This window comes from Engystomops pustulosus, chromosome 8, assembly GCF_040894005.1.
Source record: "Engystomops pustulosus chromosome 8, aEngPut4.maternal, whole genome shotgun sequence".
Lineage (NCBI taxonomy): Eukaryota > Metazoa > Chordata > Amphibia > Anura > Leptodactylidae > Engystomops > Engystomops pustulosus.
In genome coordinates this window covers 21,872,497-21,899,151 of record NC_092418.1, presented here as the reverse complement: position 1 = coordinate 21,899,151, position 26,655 = coordinate 21,872,497, and the positions used below count along the sequence as shown (strand labels likewise).

Below are 26,655 nucleotides of genomic sequence, written 5' to 3'. Positions count from 1 at the left end.
TTTAGAAGACCAGCGCCTTCTAATACGGCAGAGACCCTCAATTTCACATCCCATCCTGAATTATAAATCCGCTCTGAATTGTTGGTTTGGTCGTTTTTTGGATCCCCCGACAACCTATTGCGCGGGTACATCCGCAGAATATAGGACAATTTCATAAGTTTTTTCCTCCTCAATAAGGTCGTCTATGGCGGAGACTGTATAAAACTTTACTGATGTGGTCTACATAATCATATGCACCATAAAAGGAGCGTCAGGGCCCCCTAGTGATGGATTACAATCACTACATGCAAAGGGCATAATGCACCATTTAATAAAGTGACATTGGATCACAGTGAATTGGTCTATTAATGATTGGTTCAGAAATCTGGGACCCCCCAGCGATGCCAAAAATGAAGGGGATGAAATATTAATGCTTCCCAGTGAAGCACACCTGTAATGGAATACCCCTTTAAATAATATGTGCATGGAGGGCACCAAAAGATGTGCATAGGGATATCCTGTACAAAGTTTCTTGTGGACCCCAATGTAATTGCATTCTCTGCACCCCCTTTAAGCTACGCTCTTGTCTCCCATACCACTACACCACATGACCTCTAGGGGGCGTATAGTTACACCACGACTGAAGGGTTGTGTAGAGATCCTCTCCAAGTACCAGTCATTAACATCTCATCTACACAGGAGTGAAATGGCTAAGGGTTGCTTTTCGGAAATGGACACCCCGTACCCTGGTATTCACAGTGAGAGCGAAAAGCCTGTGTTGGCCAGAGCCGGGATGATGTCACCCCCTACGGCTATCTGATCCATGTGGCCAATGGATTTGTACAAGGGGGGCCCAAGAGCAGCGCTGGCTCCCGCCCCATGAGCTCACACAACTCTATTTCTGGCTTCTTTGTTGACTCTGATTCTTAGCACGTGTGAAACATCTGTTGCCCGGGAATGGGTGAAACGATGCCTCTGGAATGCCCTGTTGTGACGAGGAAACTATGGGATATCGTCATGGTGATTATAACTACCCTCCCCCTAGCCTGGGAAATTGGGATGACATCATCCGCTACCCGCGGCTAATCCCACCTCCCCATCGCTGTACGAACACGTCGTGTCCAGCTCTTCCCAAAATCACAGGTCCGAGTGGTCACCATAGGACGATACAGTCCATACATGAGTGTGCGGTATTATTATACTAAATAATGCAACCACATCACAATATTGTATAAAGAGAAGTATATGGGACCGATCCTTACGTCAGGGCATGTACAGCAAGGCAAAGCCAAAAGGGCACATTGCATAATATAAATGGGTCGTCCACTTTCAACAAATAAATTTGTTTGTGCATTAAAAACGTAGACATTTTCCAATAAACTTTCTGTATCAATGCCTCGCTGTTTTCTAGATCTGTGCTTGCTGTCATTCTATAGGAAGCTTCATTGTTTACTTCCTGTGAATATTAAAAAAAAAAAAAAAAGAGTCTTGTTATATCCCTGGTCATGTGATGTCACACAGGTGCATGACTTGTTATATCCCTGGTCATGTGATGTCACACAGGTGCATGACTTGTTATATCCCTGGTCATGTGATGTCACACAGGTGCATGACTTGTTATATCCCTGGTCATGTGATGTCACACAGGTGCATGACTTGTTTTATCTCTGGTCATGTGATGCCACACAGGTGCACAGCCCATTATAACCCTGGTCATGTGATGTCACAAAGGGGCACGTCTCGTTATAACCCTGGTCATGTAATGGCACACAGCTCGTTACATGCCTGGTCATGTGAGGTCACATGTCTCGTTAAAACTGTGGCCATGTGATGTCACACAGCAGCATGACTTGTTATATCCCTGGTCATGTGATGTCACACAGGTGCACGGCTTGTTCTATCCCTGGTCCTGTGATGTCACACAGGTGCAATTAATGAATTGATACAGAAAGTATACATGGAAAATGTTATAAATTTTCATTACACAAACAATATCAATTATTTTCTTAAGTGGACAATCCTACAAACAAAACTGCTGTAGACCCATGTTGCAGTCCTGTATTACTCCTCTCCCACCATTGGAATGGGTTGCTATAGGGGGCTGCCAATATTGCAACGTTTATACCTCAAAAGCCAATTGAAACCTATAGAAAAAAAAAATGAAGATTACCCTAAGGATGTTGTAATATGAGGGGACAGTCCACATGGGCCAGAGAGGGTCGCGATTACTGGAGATAATAACCTTTTTCCTACAGCAAAGCATCAAAGAGACTTCATGAATGAGAGAAACCCTGAATATAAAACCTCCAGCAGCTGCTCCTCATATAAATATATCTCTAAAACCTGAAGCTTTAGAGAGCTACAGGGGGAATTAGCACATGCAGACAGTCTTGGCAGGAGAAGCGTGGGGGCTTTATAGCAGTCCCCCCCCCAGACCAAATTCTCAGAGGCCTTAGAACAATAACTTAAAGGAACAATCACAACGTTACTGCGCCGATTTTCCATTACCGAGCACCAGATTTCCCATTGCAAGTGGAAAGAGGTCCAGATGTTGGCTTTGGTAGCGCAGCACGGTAGCCGCGATTGGCTGCCAGGATCCGCCTGGTCTGTGACTATTATTTCTGGATAAACAGACGAGGAGAGTCAGAAACACGAGCAGCGAGATCTGTGAAGATAACAATCTGTACAGATCATACAACCAGATCCTGGTTCTCTTCCCTCTTACTACACGATGAGAACATGGGCCCTTGGGGCCGATCTGAAGTCCTCATTCGCTGTAAAAGTCCATTAGTGAGGATTGAAAAGCTTAAAAGTCCAGTTTAAGAGAATCCAAATATTAAAACAAAAAGTAGAAAGGCTATAAAGGAATCTTTTACGCTGTGGGACTTCACAGCCCCCAAAGCTGGGGGTCTCCTTACTGGCAAGTACAGGGTGTTGTATAAGTGGCACCCCTGGTGTTCACCCTTTAACCCCTATAGAAGGATCGGTAGATGACAAGTAGCCTGGAGTCCAGAGAATGTAGGGCAGGACAGGAAGCTGTGATCATGTACAGGTAGAGGTCAGGGCTGCTGTAGTATGTGGAGAGCTATAGGTCAAGGTATGGGAAGCTGGGGTCAAAGTAGGAAATCAGAAGGACAAGTGATACAAAGTCACAGAAAGTAAATAACATAGAGACCCTTGCAGGAATAAGCGTGCTAGCATTCCCATACGGAGGAGGCGCCTTACAAATTTTCAATGGGAGGGGGTCCTAATATAAAGGGGTTGTTATAAGCAGACACCGCTATGTAAAGCCATTTTCTCCGGTTTTCTCCATGCCATAAGGGCACCCAAAATTATTGTAGATGAATACTGGCACATAGTAAAGTTACAGATACCATCAGCGCTTCTGCATTATAAAAACAAAAACACCTCTCTCTCAAAATATAAAATCAATTAATATGTTTTGGGGATGTTCTATTATATAAAAGTAGATGTATATCAGTGACCCACAACCTGCAAAACCAGTCGTAGATCAACTCTAATTTCCTTTAAGTTCATTACATTTCAGTTTGTGGGTCGGGAGTCTTAGAAGTTCCTTTATAAAATGTCATTGATGGATTGACAATTGTAATATTTGGTTTCTAAACTAAAAACAGTTGTTTGTTTTTTTTTATGGAGACTATACAGCGCCATCTAGTGGCAAGTGACAAAATAACAGTCCATTCACATAGGAAAAGGTGAAATCCAGTGTGACGCGTCCAAATGAGTCTCATGGACGCAAAGTGACGTCTGCGCGGACAAGATCACAATTTAACAAGATAGAAAGGACGATACTGGTTATAGAGAGAGTTATAAGAAGCTGCCGTCTCAAGGATCAGTGTTCCTCCCGTATGTGTGTATATACTTGTAGATGTACACTCACCGGCCACTTTATTAGGTACACCTGTGCAACTGCTCGTTAACACTTAATTTCTAATCAGCCAATCACATGGCGGCAACTCAGTGCATTTAGGCATGTAGACATGGTCAAGACAATCTCCTGTAGTTCTCCCGAGCATCAGTATGGGGAAGAAAGGTGATTTGAGGCCTTTGAACGTGGCATGGTTGTAGGTGCCAGAAGGGCTGGTCTGAGTATTTCAGAAATTGCTGATCTACTAGGATTTTCACGCACAACCATCTCTAGGGTTTACAGAGAATGGTCCGAAAAAGAAAAAACATCCAGTGAGCGGCAGTTCTGTGGGCGGAAATGCCTTGTTGATGCCAGAGGTCAGAGGAGAATGGGCAGACTGGTTCGAGCTGATAGAAAGGCAACAGTGACTCAAATCGCCACCCGTTACAACCAAGGTAGGCAGAAGAGCATCTCTGAACGCACAGTACGTCGAACTTTGAGGCAGATGGGCTACAGCAGCAGAAGACCACACCGGGTGCCACTCCTTTCAGCTAAGAACAGGAAAATGAGGCTACAATTTGCACAAGCTCATCGAAATTGGACAGTAGAAGATCGGAAAAACGTTGCCTGGTCTGATGAGTCTCGATTTCTGCTGCGACATTCGGATGGTAGGGTCAGAATTTTGCGTCAACAACATGAAAGCATGGATCCATCCTGCCTTGTATCAACGGTTCAGGCTGGGGGTGGTGGTGTCATGGTGTGGGGAATATTTCTTGCCACTCTTTGGGCCCCTTGGTACCAATTGAGCATCGTTGCAATGCCACAGCCTACCTGAGTATTGTTGCTGAGCATGTCCATCCCTTTATGAGCACAATGTACCCTGTAACATCTGATGGCTACTTTCAGCAGGATAATGCGCCATGTCATAAAGCTGGAATCATCTCAGACTGGTTTCTTGAACATGACAATGAGGTCACTGTACTCAAATGGCCTCCACAGTCACCAGATCTCAATCCAATAGAGCATCTTTGGGATGTGGTGGAACGGGAGATTCGCATCATGGATGTGCAGCCCACAAATCTGCGGCAACTGTGTGATGCCATCATGTCAATATGGACCAAAATCTCTGAGGAATGCTTCCAGCACCTTGTTGTATCTATGCCACGAAGAATTGAGGCAGTTCTGAAGGCAAAAGGGGGTCCAACCCGTTACTAGCATGGTGTACCTAATAAAGTGGCCGGTGAGTGTATATTATATATAAAGGCAGCCCCCGGGTTACATACAAGATAGGGTCTGTAGGTTTGTTCTTAAGTTGAATTTGTATGTAAGTCGGAACTGTAAATTTTAAAATTGTAACCCCAGACAAATGTTTTTTGGGCTCTTTGACAATTGGATTTTAAAAATGTTGGGTTGTTATAAGAACCAGGATTAACAATAAATCTTAATTACAGACATTTAGCCTAGGGCTAAAGTACAGTAAATTACCGACATCCGAGGGTCCATTTGTAACTAGGGGTCGTCTGAAAGTCGGGTGTTCTTAAGTAGGGGACCGCATGTGTAGCCAAACAGCAGGACGATTCATAGGGGGAGGGGGGCAGGTATCGACGCGCTGTTTGGCTATATCAGCGGTCTTTACTGGGAGTGGGCAATTCTCATCTCCTTATAGAAATCACATGCATACTCGTCCTGGCCAAGTATGCATGTGTACCCAGAGTCAAAAGGAATAGCTGTCAATCGAATTATGCGTTTATCCAGCATCAAACTAATGTGTACGGGCAGCCTGGGAATGGGAGATCAGACACACATGCACTGATAATAGCGGCAGACAATGTCACCTTCCTGTGAGTGACACAGCACAGCACTTAGCAGGTCACCAGCCAGAGCCATTTTCCAGTAAAAGAAAACCAAGTGGAGGGTATTTTGAGCGTGTGCGCAGAAGCAACTCGATGTGTCTAAAAATCACCTCACTTACTGGTAGAACGACTATTTATACGGATGTGGAGATATTAACAGCAGCTGCTGCAATACTGCTCAGACTGGAGAGAAGATAAGCCCCGCGCCCCCCTATAACCTTCACTCTAATACTGAGTAAACAAGACTAAAATACTGAAGGGGATCTGACTCTGCACACCACGGTGTCAGATGAGTGAGCACCTACCTGTCAGCTACTATAGCCCTCAGTCCACTGCAATGTAACCCGGAGCTGGGATGTTACAAGCTGATAGAAAAGTGACTGCACTTACATGAAAGCAATCTAATATGTACGATACAGAACTCTGGTTACAGATTAACAGCAACAATTTCTACCACTTGCAGCCACCACTAGGTGGAGTCGAGGAGCTACCTACTTAATTATGTTTAACGTACTGAGCTTTTAACAGTTCGTTTTATCCAATATCTGTACCCATTGTACTTATTCCATTTCTGGACTTGCTTTCAGCAGTTTTCCCCTGTGCAGATTCTGCCTCTAATTTTAAGTTGTCTCAGTGCCTGGAGACCGGCCGCTATGATGTCTCACATAAACTGCTCACAGAAAGTAGAATGGCTCTGGGCAGATTATATGTCATTCACTTGGAAATAACAGGATGATATAGGATATTATAGAGAAGTATTGGTGTGAATAAAGCAGGCAGAGTAGGTGACAATTTATTGGTCCAAGGTTCATACGGTCATAAAACTTTAAGCACCCTAGGTGTACCGATAACCACAGTACAGTAATGGTATATGCCAACCCAGAAATGCCACAGTACAGCAATAAATATCCCCCCAGAAACCAAATACTGCATTCAGAGCAGAAAATAATAGTACTGGAGACCACATAGAAGACAATACTGGAGACCCCAAAGCAGACAAAAAATAAATAAATCCTCTCCTTTCCTGGCTCCTCTTTCCCTCCCTGCACCACACTACAGCTTCTTCTCTCCTCCATGTGCTGCTCTGTGTCCAACGTCATGTATAAAAGTTCTCATTGGACTCTGAATGTCAGCAGGATGCAGACCACAACACATGGCTTGACAGGCCTCATGCTGCCCATTGGTGCGGGCTGTGTACCCCTCTTCTTCTAGAATGTGGCTGCACTTTATGTACATGCTCAGTAGTCAAGCTCCTCCGCTACAGATTGGAGGAATAAGGCGCTGGGAAGGAAGGCTGCATATATCTCAGCCCTGCTAGATTCGCCAGGAAAACAGGACTGTGAAGTTGGAGTCTGTGACCATTTTGGTGGAGTCGAATATTTGGCTTACCAACTCCACAGCCCTGCGTCCACAGCCCTGCATAGAGTTTTACACCACTGATGCCGTCCGCCAGACCATTTTTACCTGCTGTACGACGCCTTTAAGATGCTGCAGATTTCCAAGCGTCTGCCACTCCTAATAGTGGTGGAAAATGTTTCTCAAACCGCAAAAGGACAGTCTGTCCCTTGAAGAGACATCGATGCTGCCAGGGACACGGGGTGACCAGACCGAGAGTGGCTGCTCTGTTATCATTGATACGTGTACAGACAAACTGCATGGACTATAATAAAAAATGAAAGTGTTTCTATCTATAACGTGATAAAACCGACCATCCGCAGGGCTCAGCCTCTTGTACGTCTAGGATTACGCAGGTTTAGTACTTGTCTGGCTGCTATTTACAGACTCAGGACATTACCTGAACTATGTAACTGAGAACATCAGTTTTCTCCAAACCAAGGCCTGCAGCTCCATTTGTATTATGTCCTCATGACAACACTTCCGGGCCATACGCTGTGGTGTACCTATCATAGCTACAAGACCTACCACCAACACTGACCTGCTCCTATTACTTACTGGGGCACTGGTATAATGGATATTGCTATTGCCACTAGTGGGAGCTGTTCGCAAGTGGTCGCTTCAGTTCAATTCCAGCGCTATAACTCCATATGCTGTTAGCTCCCCCTGGTGGTATTGCGTATATAACAAAACCCTGACCTATTAAAATACAGTCGTGCCTGTACATTCACTATGCGGGTCCTTAAACGGAGCAAATTCCATAGAAGGAACAGGCAGATTGTTTATCTGGCACGAGACTGATCACGAAATCAGCTCTGGTGGTGAGAGGTTCTCTTAATTTTTTGTTTTATTTCATATTTGACATTTTTATTAAAATTTTGCACGTTTCATCATCCTTTGTATTGCCAAGCTGTAAGCGCACCCTCAATCATGTCTTCACGGAGCTTTCCATGTTTTATAGTGAAGCTATACTGCCAGCTGGTGGTCATTGTGATTATTACATTACTTAATATTTTGTGACATTACAGTATTTAATTACATCTGTCACATGTTCACATTAACGGATTTGACTAAGATTTTAACATATAATCTGTATGGAAATTTGAGTAGAAAATAAGAATATTCTGGCACATACTTATTACAGTGGATTTTTCAATGATAAGAATAACTGCATGAAGTCAATCCTGGGTCAAAATTTTGATTATTTGCTGTGTGAACACCGCCTTAGGCTCTATGTTTCTTATATTACTGTATGGACCCGATATCTGATGCCTCTACAATGCCGGGGATGTAAAGCAAGATGCTGCAGCAAAAAAAGTGGGTGTTGTGTTTGCAGTAGCCCCTTCCCACTGCTTCCAATCATTGCAGCGTTCTCAGATGTATGCACTAATCACATAATTGGCCTCAGTGTTTGCCCAAAAAGTTAACATACTTAAGCTCATTCATTTGGAGATAAGCAATAAACGGATATATAATCTCAAGATGAAAGACCCCCCCCCCCCCCCCGATGCGTCCCGGATCAGAGATGGAGAATGCCATTACTCCCGTCTATGAGGCTATGAGGAAAGCACTTACTCCAGGAATGGAGGCAGGACAAATACCAGTTGTCATGACAACAAACGTGCAACCTGGCAACAAGTGCAGGGGCTCTAACGTACCCTAACGGGGGAGTCACTCGTAAGCTGCTGCCTAATAAGTCACAGGTCAGCGGAGGGTCACATGGAAAGTGAGATCATGTGATCAGGGCCAAACAGTGGTCTCTAGGCAAGACCAAGCTGCTTGATTACTAGGCCACAAACGGGTGTATAGAGGACGATGCATGGAACCCCCAGCATATATACACCCCGCACGCTGACCATACCCAAGTGTGCATGTACCCTGTGCTGCCAGACATCACTGATCCAGCAAGTCCCACAATACTTTGCCCCAAAGCCTTATATCGGGGCAGGTCTGAACACAATCCGTGATCATCAACATTAATCTTCTGTCCATTACCCACAACCGTGTATGTTTCCGATTTACCAGACCGAACCTGTAACTGCTGAACTGAGCGCAGCACGTCCATGTCCGCCTAATGTCAAATCCACGCTCTTCATTCCTTCAGTGATACAAAATTACTGCATTCCTTAATTCTAACCTCTCACTCACATCCCCAGGACTTCTCCCGGGCTGCAGCTACTCTCTGGAATGCACTACATTGAAGGCAATACCTAACTACCAAACATGCTCTGAAAAAAAAAACCATCTTTTCAGGCAGATCTATCACATCCCCTAACTGCATGAAACGTTCACTTTCTATTCTCTAGACCTGCAGTGATTTACCCTCCCGGCTATGGAATCCCTCATCACTTGAGACCATTAAACATATTTCTCCTCAGACTGATGCACCCTGGTTTCAGTGCATATCAATAGCCGCTAGTGACTTCTGCATTCAGCATTATTTATCTATCATCTTTCAATTATTTTATCCCCTAGGGAATGGCTGGACCATAGTACAAGTCACCATCTTATAAACTCTGGCGAGCAAAACCCTCACTACAAATGTTACATCTGATTAAGTTATTACTCTTTAAGGTCTTGTTATATTTGTATATGTACCCGATGATCTGTACAGCTCTGCAGAATACAATAGCACTATATAAGTAAAGCTTTATTAATAATAATAATAAAAATAATATTATTATTATTATTATTATTATTATGTCACCTGTGGCCAAGAGGCCCAACTCTATAAGTCTGGGCTATGTCTCTTTCCACCAACTTATGTTACAACTTGAACTTCTTGGGATTTTGTGGTCAATCCTGTAGAAATTCAAGATTGCCTTAAAGGGAAGCGGTCACCAGATTTTACCATTTTATCACTTCTGTCAAGATGGGGGTGTGGAGTGAACATTACAGAGCAAAATAAAAAAAAAAAGATTACTTTTTGGATCTTACCAATTGGCTGCAATGAAACAAAGAACGAAAAATAAAAAAGGGGTCTGAATACTTTCCGTACCCCCTATATTAACTTTTAAATAAATATTTTATTCATTTTATTTTTAAGGGCCACCCTCCCCCCCATAGATTATTTGATTCTCTGCTCATATACTGATTTATTCCTCTATTGGAACGTTACTGACTGTTCATAAATTCCTGGATGATCCGTAAAAATAAGAGACCTCATTCCTTATAGTTACACTGCAGACAATGACCATGTTGGAGAACCTTGTATTGGTTACAGTCATTGTAATTCTCATTATTTTGAGGATTTACAGGTATTATACTATAACATTTTGCAGATCTGCCCCCCAACCTGCAAAAAAAACAAAAAAAAACAACCCACAGGCAGAGCATCTGGGTGACAATCCTATGTGCCTCTCCATGACCCTGGAGAAACATGCACATACGTATATACTGATTACATTAGCTCCTCGTCCTTGCATCTCCCATCGACTTCATCTTTAGTGTCCCTATAATGTTCCCTGATTGAATATACTGTAGCGTGGACATAGTGAATAGGAATAGCACACAGCTAGGTAAGTGGATCAGCAGGTATAATGGAGCATTAGATGACGTGGCCGGCAGAATCATCTCCGTTCGGGTGAGAGGCTTTTTGTGAAACCATTCCCATTATAGTGCAGCACGTTACCATGGGAAATAGCCGAGGAGGAAATTATAGGCACCGGGAACACACAGCATTTACCATACACACAAGTGTCAGCAACCACAGCACAGAGAGAGATGTGTATATAGCGGATAGAAGATAGACATTAAGGTTATAGATATTGCAAAGACAGATATGAGCTAGATATATGGAGCCATGGATACATACTAGATGGAGTACGTGGACCAATACTATAGATCGAACCATTAACACAGACAAAACATCAATTGATCATCTCTTAATAGGTCACCTGGCGACTAATCCTATCCTAGTGGAGGGAACCTAGTGGTCCTGATGCAAAGGAGATGATCCTGTAGACCCGGACAAATACAAGATAATAAGTCTGAAAAATAATGGGATGTAAATATATATAACAGATAGACACTAGATGAACTGATAGACAGACATAGATGGATAGAGGTAGAAGAAGTTGCATTCTAATTCAGATAGATAGACGGTCAGAGAATATCATATATAATATATACAGGCGGTCCCCTACTTAAGGACACCCGACTTACAGACGACCCGTAGTTAAAGACGAACCCCTCTGCCCACTGTGACCTCTGGTGAAGATCTCTGGATGTTACTATAGTGTCATGAAGCAATGATCAGCTGTAAGGTGTCTGTAATGAATTGTTATTGATAATCCTTGGTCCAATTACGACCAAAAAAATTTTAAACTCCAATTGTCACTGCGGCAAAAAAGAATTTTGTCTGGATCTACAATTATAAAATATACTAGTTCCGACTTACATACAAATTCAACTTAAGAACAAACCTACAGAACCTATCTCGGACATAACCCAGGGACTGCCTGGGTATATATATAAAATATATATATTTTGTAATAGATATAAATAGATAGAGTTCTTATAAATCTATCTACTTCTAAATTCTGTCTATGCAGGGCATTTGGACCTCTGTATTAGACAAAAATGGAGGGCAACTTATGATGAGTGGGATTTGGGCAGCAGCATGTGTGTACAGTATAGATGGTAATGAGATACTGTGTATAGATAAAGCGATCACATTGTTAATATCAAGTTCTCCCCATTATCACCACCAAAAAAAACCAAAACAGAACAATACAACCAGTTCTTACCCCAAAACACAGCTTTCCGCTCCTAAACATTCCTCGGTTATCCCTATGCAGCAATAAATCTACATCAAGTGTCCGCAGACATCTCCTTGCAGACACTTGGGGAGGTCAGAGAAATGATGACGTCCCAGGAGAGAAGTAAATTGTTTATCAATGAATATGGAGTCAGATGAAAGCTCTGGGTGTTGTCACTGCTCGTAAATTCTCCAACACTGCAAATGATTGTCCTCACACCTCACAACAAGTCCCAGCACCTCTTGGATTATGTGGATTGACCTGGGACAAGTACCGGGATGTACGATGGTTCTTCTGAGAAGTCCCTTACTAGAACGTCCTCTGTAGACCAAAGTCGATGGATCCTGATGGAGGGACCTGATGGTCCAAGATAGAAGTGAGATGTTCCTCCAAAGCTGGAGGAGAATACATGGGTTTGGAAAATCCTTTGTAGATGAATGTGGGTTTTATGTTTCATAGGAATGTAATGGGAGAAGCTCATTACAGGCCCAGAGCTGGTAATGAGTGTGGATAGGAGGGTAATACAGGCCTATCAATGTCCGCATCAGGTTACCGCAAAACTACGGGACACAAGGTGCAGGCATTAAACTTTAAAGAATTCTCTGTCACTGACTAGATCATGGAAGACTTGTCCTTTCATTACCCAGAGAGGGAATATAGGCTCGTAGAGAGGGTATACAGTATCATATACAAGGGATCTCCCTTAGTCCCAAGAACGTGGGAACATCTCCTGCATGCGTTGGGGGGGGTCCCCATTTTTATGATAAGCGTCTGATCACTAAACACCTCTCCTGTGTATATGATTGGACTACCCCTTTAAGTCTTTCCTTCTAGGATATCACCAGTAAAAACATGATAACACCCGGACATTGTCAGTAATCCAAGTTCACAATACAATATAAACTCCCATTCAATTTATGTAAAAATTATAAAACAATATGTGACAAAATTAGCGCAATGGCTCAGCATGTCATCAGCTGAGTCCAAGAAGCTTGTGTACCTCGAACATCTATGCATTACACAGACAACACTTTGTCAATAGGAGCTCTGTAATTCTTCATTTCTCCTGTGGGGGGCACTGAAGAGAAACTGAAAACTTTCTGATGGATTCCCCAACAAGCTACAGCTGATTATTAGGGGTTCTAACTACAAAACAGAACATGATCAGTATTTGTCATAGCAGAGAACCTCTTGGAGCAGCAAACTTAAAATATTAGGCTGTGTCACCACGGTTTATTCAATATTTACTTGTGTAGGGTCATCCTGTAATCTGACCCTATAGTTACGCTTTAGATGACATACCCTACAGAAGCTAATACCACCGCCTCTGTTTTTGATGGATAATCTGACATATCTGGCGATGCCATTTGTTATTATGCATAGCTCCATAGTCACCAGCAGTGATGAATAAACTCAGATAAAATGTATTAGTCTGGCAATTGTGTCCACCTCCCACTTGGGTGCAAGGCTAGATCTGTATTGGAGCGAAAACATGACAATTGTCATTCTCGTCCTCAAGACAGCAAGCAGTGGTCTTACAATTATTAAGCTTTGTTGACATGAGACATAGGAGAATAGAGGAGTTAAAGATTCTTCACCGCAGGGCTATGGATGATGTATCCACATAGTTTAGGTCATCAGCATCAGGTTGTAGGAGTCCGACACTCGAGCCCCCATCGATCAGATGATCTGGATCTTGAGCGTTAGAGAACTGAACAGAACCAGAAAAACAGTTCTGTTCTTTGTGCAGAAGCCAAGATCAGTTAAATGAATGCAGTAACACTGCTTGGCCACTACACAGAAAATGGAGCTGTTTTTATAGCTCTGTTCTCAGCGTTGAACCCAAAACTATAGGCATCCGGAATAAGTCTGTGGGGCTCCCAGGTATCGGAGCCCCATCAGTTGGATATTGATGACCCATCTATGGATACATTATGAATGCCACCAAAGCTGAAAACCCCTTTAAGATATTACATGACCCATGTGACTCTGCTTGTTCCATACCGTGTGGGGTTTTGGAGATGAGTTACTTACAAACTGTCTCCTCAGCTTGCTCTTCACCTTTGGTCCCTGGGAGTCCGGTGGGTGTACGGGATAGTGACAAGAACTAAGGTGGTTGTCGACGGAGAGGCTCTTGCGCATGTGGAAGGAGCGCTGGAGATTTAGACGCTTTTCCTCTGGAGAGGTGAGAAGCTTGGGACCTAAACTGCTGGTGTTCATCAGACCCTCTCCAGTCCGCCATGAGTTCACTAAGATACAAAAAGAGAACTTTCATTACTACTTAAACAATAACCTTCCCAAATGCACACAATAGATTAATTCAACATTCCTCAAGGTCCACTTTACTTGTCTAATACGTCTTTTAAGGCTTTAAATTAGTCATAAAATCATAGAAATAAAATTTGGGATAATGTCAGGCACCACTAGGTGGTGCTCTGCTGCTTCTATATCATTTTCTTGTGTCTTACAGTCATTGCATTTGCTGCCACTAGAGGGAGCTTACTGCATGCATATATTCAATGGCATCTCAACACTAAACCTCCGTGCACAGGCAAAAAGTGGGTCCTGTCCTCCCGTAAACGTAACAACATAGTCACACGTCTGTACACAGAATCTCAGTCTTTTAATGGAGCTAATGTTTAAATCTCCAGCGAAACAGGGAACACTCTGATGGAAAGAGATCCCCAATTACCATTTATCCATTGGATTGAAGATAGCATTGAACTTATAGAACAGTGATGGCAAACCTTTTAGGGACCGAGTGCCCAAACTGAAACCCCCAAGCCCCCTCGTTTATCGCAAGGTGCCAACCAAAAATAAAGCAGTAACTTATTGCTCCCTGTTCTTCAACAACGTTCAATCGTACCTCCTGAAGACACCAACATAGTAAAAAAAAAGATGGAAAATTTGCATCATTTTAGCTTCTTTCCAGTGTCCCTCTGTATACAGAGAATCATGGGGCCAGCAGGAGGTCCTCCAAAGATAATTCGGCGCTGTCTACACATTCCCCTCTTCCTACATTCCCATGTAGCCAAGTACGTATCACTTTAAAATATCACTGAAAGCAGCATCTTTTAAATTGTATGGAACTGCAGGAAAATTCTTTGAGTCCTGTCTGGTGTGCTGGGGTGATGGCCCGGGTGCCCACAGAAAGGGGTCGGAGTGCCGCCTCTGGCACCCGTGCCATAGGTTCGCCACCACTGTCATAGAACATCCACCACCAGGATGAAAGACTGTATGCAAATTAACCTGAGGGGCTTCAGGCTCCATTAACACCTATGGAGCCTGGAGCCCCTCAGGCTCATTTCCCTGCACTCCTTCATCCTGGTGGTAGAGGCCCTTTAAGACTACTCAACTACAACTATGGCCTCAACAAACTAATGTAAATAATTGGGGCAATTGCAACATCAGCATTTTTTTGGCAACTGAGGGTCACGATGCATCCAGAGAAACAGAGGTTCTTATTAGCCCTTCATGCTGATGACCTGTCCTAAAAGCGGGTAATAAGTAGGGGATCAGTGAGATACAACAGCTAGATGTCATAGTGCTCAGTGGTTTCGTCATCCTCCAACACCAAAACCTATATGATCCGTCCAGTATATAAAAGCTGGCGTCCCCCAGCATAGCTGCTATATAATGGACAGTCTTTTGCTTCCAGCTTCATGTAATGCCCCACAGGAAGCAAGGAAAGTAAATCAATGCAGCATCTCGGCATCAAACCACCACCAATCACATAGCCAGTAGTCCCGAAACCCTTTTAAAAGGAGACCAAATTTTACCCCTTTAAAATAGCGTCCTTTGTAGATTTCCCTCTATTGTAAAATCTCTCCCATTTGCCTAAAAAAAAAAATATCATCTCCAAAGTCAAATTTACCCAAGATGAGTCAATTTTAGAGGCGCCAGGACTGTCAATTCAGATGCTTTTCATATTAAAGATAATAAAGCTTTCAGATCACATCAAGCTTGTGGTTCTGTGACCTACAGAACCGGAGATACAGGGAGTTAAAGACATGGTTGGAAATGTGAATTGCAGATAAAAATCCACTTTCTGCCTTTTTAGAGGTCTGTATCTCCGGTTCTGTAGGTCACAGAACCAAAAGGTGTGATGTGAAAGTTGGGATTCTTATTTTATATATGACACAAGAACATAGATAGGGTGAACAATGTACTCAGACTGGAGTATGGTTCATATTTAAAAAGAAACTCTATAGCAAAATTTGAGAAAATCTGGGGAAAATGGATGGACACAACAGGACTGTCATCACGATTGCTGCTACAACTTAGGGCGAGTCTGCAATACCAACTTATCTAGCACCTTAAGCAGGCACATGGGGCAGTGAATAAGTAGTTTGGCATACTTAGGGTGAAAGGGCCCTACCCCTGAGAGCTGACTCTGGTACGGGCGGAGGTTGGGGGCAGTACAATCCCCTGACTAAAATGTAATGCATGATCATTTGTTTGCTTGTTTGTTATAAAATCAAATAAAAATTAATCTGATTAAAAAAAATAAGACAAGAAGCAGATTTCTAGCCGCTGTAGAACAGAATATAGTGTCTGAAGTGACCTCCAACTGCAGCCTCTAACCGTGACTCATCACAGTCAAATATGACTCTTCTCTGCTCATTTTCATGACTTTTGAATATAATAATAATTCCTTTATTTATATAGCGCACACAGAGTTTACCAAATCAGTCCCTGTCTCCAATGGGGCTCACCAACTAATCAACCTACCAGTATGTTTTGGAGTGTGGGAGGAACCTGGAGCACCCGGAGGAAACCCAAGCAAACACAGAGAGAACATACAAACTCTTTACAGATGTTGACCCTGGGACTTGAACCCAGGTCCTCAGCCCTGCAAGGCTGTAGCGTTAACCACTAAGCCACCGTGCTGTACTATACATAACACTTAGGCCAGCTTTAAATGACGGGACATCTACAGAGAAGATAAAGCGAGTCATGCACGGAGTTAATACAAAGAGACGAGGAGCCGGCACACAGGATCTCTGTCGCTGTGACAAGGCTATACTTGACATAACATTTGCTGAGAACAGAAGCCGCTCTGGCAGCTCCGCACACGTCTTCCTCCAGTCACAGATGTGATGTCAAGGAGCACGGGGAACGCCGCCAGCCCCAGAATCTTACTACAAGGGTCAGGACTGAGTGATACCGCTCCAGCAGAACAGTTCGTTGTCCCCCGAAGGTCTGTCCATATGTCTGCTTCTTATTAATCCATTTAGTAAAATCATCTTCTGCATCTGGATTACAGTATATCACTTCACTGACACGCGGCTCTTTTCACTAAATCCGAAAGTCAAGTTTAAAAGCTAAATCTGGCGAAAATTTACTACTTATCCAAGTAACCTGGATAGATTTGGCTGCATTATCATCCACAAAACATGATCACTCTCATCTGAAGGATGTGTATGGGATTGCAGAGGACTAATGCAATACCAGACATGGCCTACAAACATCATTGGCGCCGTTTCTGCAGATAATGTAAAGCTTTTGTTCTTGTCTCAGAAATTACACTGAATGAAGTCATATTAGAGAGCAGAAGCAAGCCGATAAATCCAGACACATGCCATATGGCTATCCAATAGACTCGTAACAGTGTGAAGAATAAGTCTAGCCCTAAAGATGCCCCACACCAGTCCACGTAGAACACGTCCCTAAATGAAGCTCATTGTGGCCATAGAAATCAGTCCACGTTTCCACCAAATAATTCATCATCATCAGAGGGAAACAAATGCAAAGGGTTTATAAAGAGGCAAAAAGTTAGAGCTCAGGTTTGCCAATTCTTAGGCTGCAGTCACACTACCTTATGGGGGACGTATATACGGCGGGCTTATATACTGCATATATACGTCCCCCATAGACCGCAATGGGCGCGCGGCACCATACCGTTCCGTACCCTGTAAAAACATAGGACATGTCCTATCTTTTCTCGGAATACAGCGCTGTGCTCCATGTTTCTCTATGGAGAGGGGCTGGGGTGAATAACGCTCACCCACTCCTCCTCTCCCCGGCGCCGCCATGTGCCCGCCATGCTACAATACGGCGGGCACACATAAGTGTGAATGCAGCCTTATTCTGTATTAGTCAAGCAGAAGCCTAGGAAAGTTTGCAGACAGCAAAGAGCACAGCAGTGTGAGGACACGCCCGTAGTGCACTTGAAATGGAATATTAATCAATTTTTCATAGTCCTGCTGCTGTTAACTAACACAAAGGTCACACCTGCTTAAAGGTTCCCCCATTATTTCAAGGAATGTTCCAGACAATCCATTGCAGGAAGTGCATGACACAAAGAACAGTGAGAACAGGGAGAATAGAATCCTTGGTCTATCATCTTGCACTAGATGTCACATATTACAGAGGGCCATAGACCTTACCTGCTGGCAGCAACTTGCAGGATGTTAAGGTGTCCGCACTTGAGGAACATGTTGAAGGAAGGCGAGAGACAGATTCCTGGAGCTGTGGGACCCGGGTCAGCACCGGAGACTGGGGAATGCTGGGAAGAGTCAGGGACTTCCCTAGGACGGGTCGCTGCAACTTTCTATCCAGGGACCTAACGGGAGAGAAAACACCTTTATGTGAATGCACAAAACCACAGGAGATTTTCTGTAATAGGGAATTTTTGAGAAGTTGCTTCAATTTACATACTTTATGCATCTATGAAATAAATCTGTATCTTATGAGGTGTGAAAAGTCCAGGATTTCAGTGCTTACCTATCCTTAGCAGAAGTCCCATGCATAGACCCGGCTTTACCATAACAGATCCCTGGATCAACCTTCTACAATCCTGTATATGGTTAAATCCTGAGATCCCGTCCAGGATATCCTGCTGCCCACTGATCACATCTGAGCCCACTCACATGTATATTAGGAAAACTTCAGTCCGGCTTTGCCCTTCATAGGAAGGGAGTTAAGACAACTCTGAAAATTGGCCGGAAAGCTGGAAGTCGGGATGTACTTGGCTCTCCACAGGCGTCAGCGAGACGTAACCCTCCAAATGGCTCGGATAATGCCGTAATTAATTGGAAGCTTCCAGCAGTTCTGCGAGATGCCAATATTTAATTCCGTCTTGGATTATCTGCTTACTACCCTTTATTTATACAGCGCCAGAACATTCGGCACTCATTTAGGGGAATGTAATAATTTACGGCCACCCGGCCACCAAAAGAGCTGACGGACCCATTACCCTGCGTTATGCTGCACATACAGATTAAAGGAGCAATTGCTGCAAAACCCAATCAGTGTGTTATGCCTAATGCAGCACCCAGGGGTGGAGCATGACACCCGCAGGCCCCGCATCACAGCTGTAACAAACCGCCATAAAACTAAATGCAGCATTGTGCATGGCACATGTTAAGCTTTATAAAACAGAACTTTCTAATTACCCAGAGATCTCTCATTTTAAAGAAAATTCAGATTTGGGATGCAGTTGGGCAAGGACAGGGCCGTGACAATTACATGTTATCCTCCGGATCAGCGAGGGTCCAACTGCTTGAACCCTCACTGATCACAAGAATAAAACCGCCAGCAATAAGGAGAAACGGGGTCCTGTTGCAGAAAGAATCCTGCAGCTTCATTCATTGCTATTGGAGTATTGCAGAACACAGCGCTCCGGTACCTCCCCCGTACTCAAATTCACTTTCTATGATAGAGCCGGAGATATTAGAGCTGTAATCTCGGAGGCTCCAATACTAGTGAATGGCGCAGAAGGACACACACTCGTTGTCCGAAAAGCTCTAATCTCATTGCACCAAGAATCTCCCCTGCATAAAGATAACATTGTATTAATTTTCTAAAATGACACATTGGTGGCAAGTTTATAAAGTGCTATACATCATGCTTCCTCCATGCTGTAGCTTCACAGGCTGTTAAACCCTCCCCCTGGGCGAGTTTACAGTCAGAGGGAGGGGGAGTGCTGATGGAGCAGAGGGAGGGGAACCTGCAAAGATACAGCACAGAAAGCCTCTGGTAACAATCCCCGGAGCCCTTCTGGCTCATTAACATAATTTAAAAGTTTATTTTAGAAGGAAGGAGGCCATGGATGACATATAAGAAGATTCCCAGTGTCACGGTACCTGGATCCATTAGTAAGTGTTTTTTAAAAGACTTTATACGGGTTTTCCGACGGTCCACATATACAATGAATGTTCACATCCACTGACAGACAGCAGAGGTTTTTAAAAATCGTGCAAAATTGAAACACAAAGTTGCAGCATTTACATAATACTTGCGTAATTAGTAAAAAAATAAACTTAAACTTCAAAATATAAGTATAGAATATATTTTCAGTATATCCATAACGAGGAGAATGGAAAGTTGTAATAGAAGACATAACTTGTAAATGTATTTGTGGTGGAGCCCCCATCACCTATACTATAGGAATAGCATATTACAGTCATTGTCACCGTACTCTGGCACATTAGTGATGATATACAGGAGACATCACTGTCACCTCGGACTGACAACCTCCACTGCCTGGCCTGTCTCTGCAACCTCTACCGAAATGTCTCCAGCTTTCCCAGACTCCTGAATGGCAAACCCACTCAGTGTCAAGGGAGTGGGAGAAAATAGTAGGATAAGCAATTGATGGATGTGGATCACAGACAAGTTTTAGTTACAGATGAAGACACCCACATATCAGGATATGGATAGGTGGTCTACCTGGACTGTGTGATAGTACAACAATAGCTCCCGCTCCTCCTTCCAGTGCTGCGCCCGGGACGGATGTCCTCTCTCGATTTCCGCAAGCTGAAATACTCCGTCAGCTTCCCAAATGAGGACATGCTACCACCCTAGTGTCTCATGGGACGAAGACTGGAGCCTGTGGCCACAAAGCCTGGGCAGGTATGAGGTTACACCTGGACGCATCCCCTGCAGGGGGTGAAAGGAGTAGAGAGTCTTCAGTATCCAAGGCGTCTCAGAAAGCGATCATCTCACGTCTGGCAACGCCAACTCTAGCAGCTACAGGTTAAAGAAGATAGTGGAGAAGAACAAGTTCACCCCACCGCCAGTATTATATATAAGATATTACTGATATTAGAGATATTACATGCTTGTTTGCGGAGTTTGCGCCAATTTTCAGAAGCCAAACCTGAAAAAGCAGTAGATAGAGAAGTAGCCGGACACTTAAGTGTCACCAATAACCTGTGCAAAATAGATATTGTCAGTGCTGAACACGAAATATGGTGAAAGGTAAATGTATTTGACCATATACTGCACTTTCTATAAGTTTTGTGCAAACACATTCCAAATCTGTATAAGACTGCAATAACATCCGTCTCTGTGCCACCAAATACAAGGGGCACATGATGGCGGTTGCCATGTGAACACTCAACCACAAGGTTTGAGGCCCCTATTAACAACAGCAAAAAGAATAATATACATATCTCCAGAGAAAATGTGTGGCAACATATGGAGCAGAAGAAAATCAAAGAGAATTGGACGTGTGAAAAGCATCTTAAATGTCATAGATTAGACGCGCTGTGACACAAAGAGGATTCTAGAAAAGTACAACAGACACAAACACTAAAGTTAATAAATGTCACCAACAAAGGAGAAGAAGAACAAAGAAAATCCATCTGACAGACACATAACCAGCCAAGACTAAGAAAGGGAACTTCACTGGTAACATTATTATATACACAGACCTCTCCTCCTCCTAATATACGGACCTCTCCTCCTAATACACAGACATCAGGACACAGACCTCTCCTCCTCCTAATACACAGACATCAGGACACAGACCTCTGCTCCTCCTCCTCCTAATACACAGACATCAGGACACAGACTTCTCCTCCTGCTCCTAATACACAGACATCAGGACACAGACCTCTCCTCCTCCTCCTAATACACAGACATCAGGACACAGACCTCTCCTCCTCCTAATACACAGACATCAGGACACAGACCTCTCCTCCTAATACACAGACATCAGGACACAGACCTCTCCTCCTCCTAATACACAGACATCAGGACACAGACCTCTCCTCCTCCTCCTAATACACAGACATCAGGACACAGACCTCTCCTCTCCTAATACACAGACATCAGGACACAGACCTCTCCTCCTCCTCCTAATACACAGACATCAGGACACAGACCTCTCCTCCTCCTCCTAATACACAGACATCAGGACACAGACCTCTCCTCCTCCTCCTAATACACAGACATCAGGACATAGACCTCTCCTCCTCCTAATACACAGACATCAGGACACAGACCTCTCCTCCTAATACACAGACATCAGGACACAGACCTCTCCTCCTCCTAATACACAGACATCAGGACACAGACCTCTCCTCCTCCTCCTAATACACAGACATCAGGACACAGACCTCTCCTCCTCCTAATACACAGACATCAGGACACAGACCTCTCCTCCTCCTCCTAATACACAGACATCAGGACACAGACCTCTCCTCCTCCTAATACACAGACATCAGGACACAGACCTCTCCTCTCCTCCTAATACATAGACATCAGGACACAGACCTCTCCTCCTCCTCCTAATACACAGACATCAGGACACAGACCTCTCCTCCTGCTCCTAATACACAGACATCAGGACACAGACCTCTCCTCCTCCTCCTAATACACAGACATCAGGACACAGACCTCTCCTCCTCCTAATACACAGACATCAGGACACAGACCTCTCCTCTCCTCCTAATACACAGACATCAGGACACAGACCTCTCCTCCTCCTAATACACAGACATCAGGACACAGACCTCTCCTCCTCCTCCTAATACATAGACATCAGGACACAGACCTCTCCTCCTCCTCCTAATACACAGACATCAGGACACAGACCTCTCCTCCTCCTCCTAATACACAGACATCAGGACACAGACCTCTCCTCCTCCTAATACACAGACATCAGGACACAGACCTCTCCTCTCCTCCTGCAAAAAAAGATTTATAAAAGCAAAGTCATAACACAAACATCCAGACTCGGACACAAATCATAATCTAAACAATCCATGGAAGCCGTCACCACTTATATAAGTAGATCAGGATTCAACACACAAACTCCCACACAGGATTTAAACATTCACAAAAAAAAACAAAACAGAAAGACAAGAGATAAACACACAAAACGTCCACTTTGCACGTAGCACATTATCACTCTGCAAGTTGCTCCAGTCATAGATCACTTACTCCTATATTTAATAATAAAACACGTGACAGTGATGTGAGAGGTTGTTATGGGAAGATGCTCCGTCCTATATATCCAATCCCTGGTTATTCATGAACATCAGGATCCAAGCAATTACCCCATACATGTATATACACAGACCCCCGTGCCACCAAGACTGTCATACACAGAAATCACGACAATAAGGCCATCATATACATCAAAATTGTTATATACACCATGACCCCAATACTGCCATACACAGACACCATGACCCCAATACTGCCATACGCAGACACCATGACCCCAATACTGCCATACGCAGACACCATGACCCCAATACTGCCATACGCAGACACCATGACCCCAATACTGCCATACGCAGACATCATGACCCCAATACTGCCATACGCAGACACCATGACCCCAATACTGCCATACGCAGACACCATGACCCCAATACTGCCATACGCAGACACCATGACCCCAATACTGCCATACGCAGACACCATGACCCCAATACTGCCATACGCAGACACCATGACCCCAATACTGCCATACGCAGACACCATGACCCCAATACTGCCATACGCAGACACCATCACCCCAATACTGCCATACGCAGACACCATGACCCCAATACTGCCATACGCAGACACCATGACCCCAATACTGCCATACGCAGACACCATGACCCCAATACTGCCATACACAGACACCATGACCCCAATACTGCCATACACAGAGACCATGACCCCAATACTGCCATACACAGAGACCATGACCCCAATACTGCCATACACAGACACCAGGGGGGGGAGAGTTATCGTCAAGTGTCTGAGGTAAAACTGTTCTAGATGCCCATGGAAACCAATCAGAGTTTAGCTTTAATTTTATAAACAGCAGTGGAAAAATGAAAGCTGAGCTCTGATTGGTTGTCATGGCCAACTAGAACAGTTCTGCTCTAAGAGACTAAATAAATACACAGACACCATGGGGAAGATTTATCAGAAGTGTCTGAGGTAAAACTGTTCTAATTTCCCATGGAAACCAATCAGAGCTCAGCTGTAAGCTTATAAACAGCTGTGGGAAAATAAAAGCTGAGCTCTGATTGTTTGCCATGGGAAACTAGAACAGTTTTACCTCAGACACTTCTGATAAAGAAGTGTTCTAGTTCTAGAACTGTTCTAGTTGGCCATGACAACCAATCAGAGATCAGCTTTCATTTTCTAAACAGCTGATAAACACTTCTGATAAATCTCCCCAAACATTTCACCAATACTGTCATACACAGACCCGCCAAGCCACCAATACTGTCATACACAGACCTCATGCCACCAATACTGTCATACACAGACCCCCGTGCCACCAATACTGTCATACACAGACCCCCGTGCCACCAATACGGTCATACACAGACCTCATGCCACCAATACTGTCATACACAGACCCCCGTGCCACCAATACGGTCATACACAGACCCCCGTGCCACCAATACTGTCATACACAGACCCCCCTTCCACCAATACTGTCATACACAGACCCCCCTTCCAACAATACTGTCATACACAGACCCCAGTGCCACCAATACTGTCATACACAGACCCCCGTGCCACCAATACGGTCATACACAGACCCCCATGCCACCAATACTGTCATACACAGACCCCCTTCTACCAATACTGTCATACACAGACCCCCCTTCCAGCAATACTGTCATACACAGACCCCCCTTCCACCAATACTGTCATACACAGACCCCCCTTCCACCAATACTGTCATACACAGACCCCCGTGCCACCAATACTGTCATACACAGACCCCCGTGCCACCAATACGGTCATACACAGACCCCCGTGCCACCAATACTGTCATACACAGACCTCATGCCACCAATACTGTCATACACAGACCCCCGTGCCACCAATACTGTCATACACAGACCCCCGTGCCACCAATACGGTCATACACAGACCTCATGCCACCAATACTGTCATACACAGACCCCCGTGCCACCAATACGGTCATACACAGACCCCCATGCCACCAATACTGTCATACACAGACCCCCGTGCCACCAATACGGTCATACACAGACCTCATGCCACCAATACTGTCATACACAGACCCCCGTGCCACCAATACGGTCATACACAGACCCCCGTGCCACCAATACTGTCATACACAGACCCCCTTCTACCAATACTGTCATACACAGACCCCCCTTCCACCAATACTGTCATACACAGACCCCCCTTCCACCAATACTGTCATACACAGACCCCCATGCCACCAATACTGTCATACACAGACCCCCGTGCCACCAATACGGTCATACACAGACCCCCATGCCACCAATACTGTCATACACAGACCCCCTTCTACCAATACTGTCATACACAGACCCCCCTTCCAGCAATACTGTCATACACAGACCCCCCTTCCACCAATACTGTCATACACAGACCCCCATGCCACCAATACTGTCATACACAGACCCCCGTGCCACCAATACTGTCATACACAGACCCCCATGCCACCAATACTGTCATACACAGACCCCCTTCTACCAATACTGTCATACACAGACCCCCCTTCCACCAATACTGTCATACACAGACCCCCCTTCCACCAATACTGTCACACAGACCCCTGTGCCACCAATACTCTCATACATAACAACGTTATGCTCATCAGGACATACTGTGCATACACAGACATTGTGATATACTGTCATACACCAGCAGCGTGCAATGTAAACATCAGGACAACAATACAGTACTGCCAAGCAAACATCAATTCACAAGTTCGTACACCTATACAGGGACAAAAACATATTAAAAACACAAATATCACACTTTTTCTCAGACATCATATTATAATTATCCTGATACACATACATCACATCATACACACAGACACCCTCATGCACAGACTTCAATAATTATCCTCATGCACAGAAATCAATACACAGATTCCTCCATACACAGACACTAGATCATTAACTCCTTCAGACACAGACACTAGATCATTAACTCCTTCAGACACAGACATTGGATCAATAACTCCATCATACACGGATATCAGCTCACAAATATCCTCATTCCCAGATACCAAGACACAAATTCCTTCATACACTGACATCAGGGGAGAAATACCTTCACGGAAAGACACCGATTCATAAATACCTTCAGATATTAAGATGTTAAACCCCCATACAACAATCCATTCATACATCCCATCTCCAAATATGCACCATAAACATTCGGATACATCCGCCAATATCCCGTACATCCGTAAGACACGATTCATCGGCAGGCACATCTTCCTGGGACATCTCCAGCAGACATGAAGTCACACAGACATTCACTGAATCCCAACTGATGGCAGTGAGCATGTCATTGCTCCTGGAAACGTCTGCGCTCTTGTAAGGAGGTCACTTAGATATTTAAGGATTGGGGGGGGGGGGATATATAAACATGGAATGTGTTTGTTCGTATCGGCACAAATGTCTGCATATGAGTGTATGAGTAATCAACTCCGTCAAAGCAGGGGGGATAGACGCAAAGGTTGGCCATATGGCGCTAGATGAAAAATACGGCAAAGTTTTCGGCGTTTCGAGGCGTGTGAACAATTGCAGGTCATTTCTGC

The 26,655-nt window shown here is 44.2% G+C and overlaps 1 protein-coding gene across 10 annotated transcripts in view; it reads right to left on the bottom strand.

The window, feature by feature from the left end:
- LOC140074914 (ankyrin repeat and fibronectin type-III domain-containing protein 1-like) overlaps positions 1 to 26,655 on the bottom strand; it is a 133,864-nt gene that overhangs the window by 88,782 nt on the left and 18,427 nt on the right. For 5 of the 10 annotated variants that reach the window (XM_072120231.1, XM_072120220.1, XM_072120223.1 and 2 more), the window contains exons 2-4: positions 20,529 to 20,821; positions 18,245 to 18,420; positions 13,890 to 14,104 (exon numbers count right to left, since the gene is read on the bottom strand). In XM_072120231.1, the coding sequence (XP_071976332.1) occupies positions 13,890 to 14,104; positions 18,245 to 18,420; positions 20,529 to 20,650 (513 nt within the window). In that variant the 5' untranslated portion in view covers positions 20,651 to 20,821. The remainder of the gene's footprint in view (positions 1 to 13,889; positions 14,105 to 18,244; positions 18,421 to 20,528; positions 20,822 to 26,655) is intronic. The other 5 variants (XM_072120226.1, XM_072120225.1, XM_072120224.1 and 2 more) reach the window with 2 other exon arrangements.